The 7459-nt window shown below is 50.9% G+C and overlaps 1 protein-coding gene across 1 annotated transcript in view; it reads right to left on the reverse strand.

Annotated features, from left to right (window-relative positions):
• Positions 1–3428: 3428 nt before the first annotated feature.
• Positions 3429–7459, reverse strand: part of CRX (cone-rod homeobox) — a 17805-nt gene continuing 13774 nt past the window's right edge. The window contains exons 3-4 of the mRNA XM_032262852.1: positions 6644–6795; positions 3429–4570 (exon numbers count right to left, since the gene is read on the reverse strand). Coding sequence (XP_032118743.1) covers positions 3923–4570; positions 6644–6795 — 800 coding nt within the window. The 3' untranslated portion in view covers positions 3429–3922. The remainder of the gene's footprint in view (positions 4571–6643; positions 6796–7459) is intronic.

A 7459-nucleotide genomic window follows, 5' to 3' on the forward strand; every position in this document is an offset into this window, starting at 1 on the left:
GAGGGGAGGGGAGGGGAAAGGAGAGGAGGGGAGGGGAGGGGAGGGGAGGGGAGGAGAGGAGGGGGGGGGAGGGGGGGGGGGGGGAGGAAAGGAGAGGGAGGGAGGAAGGAAGGAAGGAGAAAAAGAAGAGAGAAAGAAAGAAAAAGGTGAAAATCCATCCAAATGAAACAAAGACCTGGGAGTCTGAAAGACAAGAAGCAGAAAGGAAAGAGAGAGAAGAAGAGATGAGAGAGAAAGGGGGAGATTGAGAAGCTGAAAAGGAAAAGGGGTGGAAGAGATGAAGCTGCAGAGGCTGGGCGTGGCTCTAAATGCCAGCGATAATCTTCACAACCTGCCACTGAGGCAGGGAGCGTTCTCATCACCCCCGGTTCTTTCCAGAGGGGCACTGGAAGGTCACAGATGGGTGAGGCTGGGGCTGGTCCTGGGGACCCCTATTCTTCCTTCTATGTTGTTTTTTTTTTAAGAGATAGGATCTCTTCTCCTCTTCTGTCTCCCAGGCTGGAGGGCAGTGGGCAGTCACAGCTCCCTGCAGCCTCGAACTCCTGGACCCAAGCAATCCGCTCATCTCAGCCTCCCGAGTGGCAGGGACCGCAGGCACACATTACCACATCCGGCTAATGTTTTAAACTTTTTGTAGAGACAGAGGTCTCGCTATGTTGCCCAGGCTGGTCTCAAACGCCTGGCCTTCATCAATCATCCCTCCTCAGCTTCTCAAAGCATCGGATTACAGGCATGAGCCACCGCACCCAGCCCCTGATCCTTCGTACATTGGCTTTCGGGAGATGTCAAGGAAAGGACCGTGATGAGACAGGAAACACAGAATGGACCCATGCCCCACAGACAGAAGGAATGGAGCAGGTCCTGTTTCTACCTGCCCCTCCCAGAAAAAAAAAAAAACAAACACGGAAATTAAAGAATCAACCCAGACTTTAAATGAGATACATTTTAATCGGTTTCGTTCTGTGGGTGGCCAAAGAAGGGGGACCCGGAGGCCAGGGTGTGGGGAAGAGGAGGACAGAGAAAGTGACACCTTCTCGGGGGGCTCCCGGCTTCTTCCTTCTGCCCCCACCTGCCTTGTCACTCTTCCTGGCTTTAGGGCAGAGAACATTTGACATCCTCCGTGCACAGATTGAAGAATCAGCACTCAGGAGCCCTCCCCAGGAAAAGCCCCTTGTAACCCCCTACTCAGATTCAGCTCTCTGCCCTCTCTGACTCCCAGCAAAATCTCAGAAGACCCCCAGGATCACGCTCTCTAGAAGTCCTACCCCGTCGGCCTGTGATGGGCACCCCCCCACGCCTCCCCGACTTCTCACTCTTTCCCAGAACGTTGTGTCCATCCTTCAGTCCCACCCAACACCCATCAAGTTTCTATGACTTGTTTGCACAAGACACAGCCTCCCCCATGAATGAGAAGATTCTCGTCCACGCCCGAGTCCCGGGCTCCAGCGCAGAGCGTCACTGTCTCTGAAGAATGTGACTGATAGGTGATTCTGGTCCTAACGTTCGCACAGACCCAGGGCACAATGTCACCTCATCCCTGCCCCTCCCGTGTGAGTTTTGTCTGGCTCCCCCAGCCTCCCCAGTGACACACGTTGTCTTCTTCTGTTTATATTTTCATCCCACACTGGACACCTGAGCCATCCCTGGGCTTTTCTCATTGTTGTTATGTTTGAAACGGAATTTCGTTCTTGGTCGCCCAGACTGGAGTGCAGTGGCGCAATCTCTGCTAACTGCAACCTCTGCCTCCCAAGTTCCAGCGATTCTCCTGCCTCAGCCTCCCGAGTAGCTGGGATTACAGGCACCCACCACCACACCTGGCTTAATTTTTGTATTAGTAGAGACAGTCTTTCATTGTGTTGGCCAGGCTGGTCTCGATCTCCTGACCTCAGGTGATCCGCCCGCCTCGGCTGGGACTACAGGCATGAGCCACCGCACCTGGCCCACTCCTGGGCTTAATGTCCCAGAACCCAGCATGACTGGCGCCCATGAGAGATGAACATGTTTTATGTTGAATAAAAGCTTGTTTCTGGGCTCTGGAGATCAGGGTGTGCCCCTCAGGGGGTCTGGGGCTGGAAACATCTGATACCTCCCGGCCTCTCTTCACACCCGGCCTTTCCCCTAACATTGGGGTGCTGCTGACAACGTGCACCTGCTCGTAAGCACAGATGGTGCCCTATCTCTTCCCAGCTCTTAGTCCAGTGGCCTCAGGTTGCTAGCTTGAAGTCAGCCGTGGCGGGAGTATTTACACCACGGAAACTGACAAACGCTGCAACACTAACCTTTTCTTCTTCCTTGGAGAGCCCGTTGTTAGACCTCTACCAGCACACCACTGCCTTCCTGCCTTACTTTCTTTGTGTACCTTGCCTCCTGACCTCCACTGATGAAGGGCTCTCGGATCCTGCCTCCCCATCCAAAAATGAAAGGAGAACTCAGACTGAGGACACAGGTGCCCGGCACCCAACTTCTGAGCATTCAACGACCTCAGTCCGTCTTAAAGTTCTCACAAGGGCTTGCCTCTGTCACCATGAGTAAAATTCTATTTCAAGAACTCATGGTGCCACCCCTGGAAAACATCCTCAAGCCAAGCTCTAGTTTTCAATCCCACCATCGAAACTGAAAAACAAAAACAAGAAAATCTAAAAAAGGGAATGTAGGTTTGAAATGTAGGGCTGCTCCTCCAAATCTATTTCCCCCTCTTCCTGTCTCTTATTTACAGATGGAAAACTCCAGCTGCTTCTCTGTGAAATAGCCACAACTACGGGTGGTTCGTCCCATGCAACTACCCCGATTCCACCAGCATCTGGATGAAATTCACCTTTAGAAAATCCTAAAACAAAAGAAAAAAGGAGTAGAGATGGAACAGGCAAGTTGCCTTTTATTCCCTACCAAATCAACACATTCCCAATGTGCTAATGAGAGAATGTGTGATAAAATGTCTTTAAAAAGAAACTAAGAAGTACATATATGTGTATCTACATATATGAATGTAGCTCTTTCTCTCACACACAGCCCCTACCCCTACCATGTAAGCCTGATATTTGTGAAGTCTGTCAAATTTCCAGATAATTTCTTTTTAACGTAACTGCATCATTGGCCTAAGGTTTCCCGATGGGGCTTCTTAAAGTCTGTCTTTGGAATTTCTAGAAGGGTCCCTAACCATACGCTAAAGAAATGTCCATGTGTAGGGCCTGGAGTGACAGCTCACACCTGTAATTCCAGCACTCTGGCAGGCCGAGGTGGGCAGATCACTTGAGGTCAGGAGTTTGAGACCAGCCTGGCCAATATGCTGAAAACCCGTTTCTACTAAAAATACAAAAATTAGCCGGGCATGGTGGGGCACACCTGTAATCCCAGCTACTCAGGAGGCTGAGGCAGAGGCATCACTTGAACCCGAGACATGGAGGTTGCAGTGAGCTGAGATCACACCACTGCACTCCAGCCTGGGTGACAGTGAGACTCCATCTCAAAAAAAAAAAAAAAATGTCCATGTGGAAAGCTAAGGAGTCGAGCCCCCCTACCTGCTTGTTCAAGGGCACGGTGATTCTGACCTACATATGACCCCAAATCGACTTTTGGTTTGATTTCTTCTTGGAGCAAGTTCTCAGCAACAGTTTCTGAAGCCTGGAGCTCGTGATGTGACGTACTTCAGGGGTCACAATCGTGCCAGATGGTGTTGGGGTCGAAAGAATCACTAGGACCTGTGAGCTGTCCCAGGAGAGGGAGGAGCCTCTCCCCGTGGAGGAAACGGGTGGGCTCTGTGGAGCTAAGCTGGACCCAGAGCTGCAGAGGCCACGATCTTGGGAAGGACCGCTGGCTCCGGCTGCTTTCTCAGGGATGCCGTCCGGGATCTAAGCTGCAGGGAAGCAGATTCAGACGAGGGAGGGTCCCGAGGCCCGACAGAGAGAGATGGAGACTGTGTCCTCTACAAGATCTGAAACTTCCAGGCACTCTGATCCTTGTAGTCCAGAGGGTCCATGGGATTGTAGGTGAATTTCCAGGTACCCGTGGGGTCCTTGAATTCCAAGCTATCCACAGGGCTGTAGGCGCCATAGCTCTGGCCTGATAGGGACGTGGGGGACTGGGCCAGGGAGGGCCCCACGGAGGGGCCAGAGAGGGGGCTAAGAGCCGGGCCCCCTAGCTGGGGCACCATGGGAGAAAGGTAGGGGTCTAGGCCGCTGAAATAGGAGCTTGGAGACCCATAGGCGGAGGGGGAAGAGCAGAAAGCGGAGGCCGGGGCGTAGGTCATGGCATAGGGGGCCGAGGTCAGAGATGGTGCGGAGGCCACCAGCCCAGCCCGCTGCGCCTCAGGCAAAGGGGACTCTGAGGCCGGGCTCCAGATGGACACAGTGGCCACGGCCGTGCTGGGGGAGCCTGAGGGGCCGGGCAGAGGGGGGCTGTAAGAATCTGAGATGCCCAGGGGGTCTGGACACACATCCGTGGAGGGTCTTGGGGACGTGCCCGCCTTCCTCTTGGCAGGCCGGGCCTTGGCCTGACTCCCTGGGGGCTGCTGCTGCTGTTTCTGCTGCTGTCGCTGTTGCCTGCATTTAGCCCTGCGGTTCTTGAACCACACCTGGGGAGCAAGAGGGGAGACAGAGGTGGGTAAGTGGGGAAGAGGCCCAGGAGAGCCGCAGGGATCCCAGGAATGAGGATGCTTATTAGTGGGAGATGCCAGGGTCACATCTCTCTACTTTGCATCCAGCTGTGGGGCATCTATTCATCCATCCATCCATCCATCCACTCATACATGTGCGTGCCTGTGAACACACACACACATCACACCTACATCCATCCATCCAATCATACATGCATGTGTACATGAACACACACACATCACACCTACATCCATCCATCCATTCATACATGTGCGTGCCTGTGAACACACACATACATCACACCTACATCCATCCATCCACTCATACATGCATGTGTACATGAACACATACATCACACCTACATCCATCCATCCATTCATACATGTGTGTGAACACACACATACATCACACCTACATCCATCCATCCACTCATACATGCATGTGCCTGTGAACACACACATACATCACACCTACATCCATCCATCCAGTACAAACATACACACATACAATTATACACACACCATACACACACCACGCATACATTCACCCATCTACCTTATCATACATACATTGTACATATATTCATCCATCTGATCAAACATACAAATATGCAATTACAGACACATACATTGTACACATATACATCATTCGTAGCTGCACTTTATCTAATCATACATACATACAACACACACATTTCATTGATCGATCCAATTATACATACATGTGCGCACGCACATATGTACATCCTACATACATCATACAAAATACATACATGCAATTATACATACGCCATACACACATTCGTTATGCATGCATTCATCTGAGCATACATGCATACCTCATACGTGTATATGTCATACACACATTCACCAGTCCATCTGATCACATATACATTACACAGACGCTTACCCATCTGATGATACGTACAAGTGTACACACATACATCATACATAGATTCATTCATCCATCTTATACAATTATATGTACATACATCATACACACATACATCATACATGCATTAATGGTCTAATTATACATGCATACATCATATGCACATTCATCATTCATGTGATCATACAAGCAAATATATTATACACACATACATCATTCACATTAATCCATCCAATCACACATATATACACTCCTACAAACACACATTTTGTCCAATCATATACACATGCATACACTCATAAATACACCCATCCATCCAATCATGCATGCATACATACAACTGTACATGTGTACATACGTCATATATACCTACATCATGCACGCATACATTCAACCATCTATCTTATCATACCTATGTGCACTCATGCAAACACACATATATACATGTATCCATCCCATCATACACACAGATACTCATGTATGCACACACATACACTCATCCATGCTTCCAATCATACATACACACACACACACATCAGTCACACATACATACATTCATCTATACATTCATCTATGCACCCACCCACCCATCCATCCATCCGTCAGTTCATAAACATGCATTAACCGTCTTCTGCTACTCTGAGGGACCATCCGTGGAACTGACATTCTCGTTGGGAGAGACAGAGTCTAAATAAACAGTAAGTACGTAAATCAGGTGGTATCTTGGCGACAAATATTGTGGAAGAAACAACTGAGCCGGGTAAGGGGCAGCAGCGGAGTCAGGGTCGTGGGGAAACACTGCAGGCTGAAATGCTGTGGTCAGTGTGGGTCTCATTGATCGATAAGCATAGACTCAAACAAGGCGATGGGGCCTGCCACAGGGTTATCTGGAAAACAAGCATTCCAGAGAGAGGACACCGAGTGCAAAGGCCCCAGGTAGGGGGTTTCCCACAGGCAGGTCAGAGGCCAGCGTGGCTGGAGAGGAGCAGAGGGCGGTGAGGGCAGTAAGAGGCGGGGAATCGGCGGGATGGGGGGGAGGAATTACTGTCCCCTTTATTGCTGTGGCTGTAACCCTGTGATCTCTCCCTCCTCCCATCACTCTGGGTCCAGGGAGGGCCCATGGAAGGTCACAGGCGGGGTCCGGCGACCTGCCACCATACCTGAACCCTGGACTCGGGCAGATTGATCTTCAGAGCCACCTCCTCGCGGGCGTAGACGTCTGGGTACTGGGTCTTGGCAAACAGCGCCTCCAGCTCCTCCAGCTGGCTCCGGGTGAAGGTGGTCCGCTCCCGCCGCTGCTTCCTGGGGGCGCCTGGGGCGGGATGGGAAACAGGACCCTCAGGTCATCCACATCTGCTGGTGTGAGGAAGCCCTGAGGCTGGTGGGATGCCGAGAATTCCATTCTGGGTGCCGTGTGCTGAACTAGGGGTGGAATACACGTTCCCTGCCCCTCTATGCCTCTCCCTATCCTGGCCTCCTGTGGCTCATGCCTGACCCCGAGGGGAACTGGCTTTAGCCCTACAAGGTGATGTGAGTCATTTTCCCTCTTCCAAACTCTCTTATGCACGGTCTAAGACATATCCAGTTGAAGTACTACAGCGACCATTTCTAGCCTATGTCCACACTGCTCAGCTTAGTGGGAAAAAAAAATACGAACTAAAGAATAATGCTACAAATAAATGAGTGCTCACTCCGCTCAGAAATAGGGATCTATAAAAATTAGCCGGGTGTGGTGGCGGGTGCCTGTAATCCCATCTACTTAGGAGGCTGAGGCAGGAGAATCACTTGAACCCAGGAGGTGGAGGTTGCAGTGAGCCGAGATGGCACCATTGCACTCCAGCCTGGGCTCCAGGAGCGAAACTCTGTCAATAAGAGAAAGAAAGAGAGGAAGGAGAAAGAGAGAGAGAGAGGGGAGAGAGGAAAGAAAGAAAAAGAGAGAAAGGAAGGAAGGAGGGAGGGAGGAAGGGAAGGAAGGA

Source organism: Sapajus apella, unplaced genomic scaffold, assembly GCF_009761245.1.
Source record: "Sapajus apella isolate SASKATOON/1434 unplaced genomic scaffold, GSC_monkey_1.0 scaffold130, whole genome shotgun sequence".
NCBI lineage: Eukaryota > Metazoa > Chordata > Mammalia > Primates > Cebidae > Sapajus > Sapajus apella.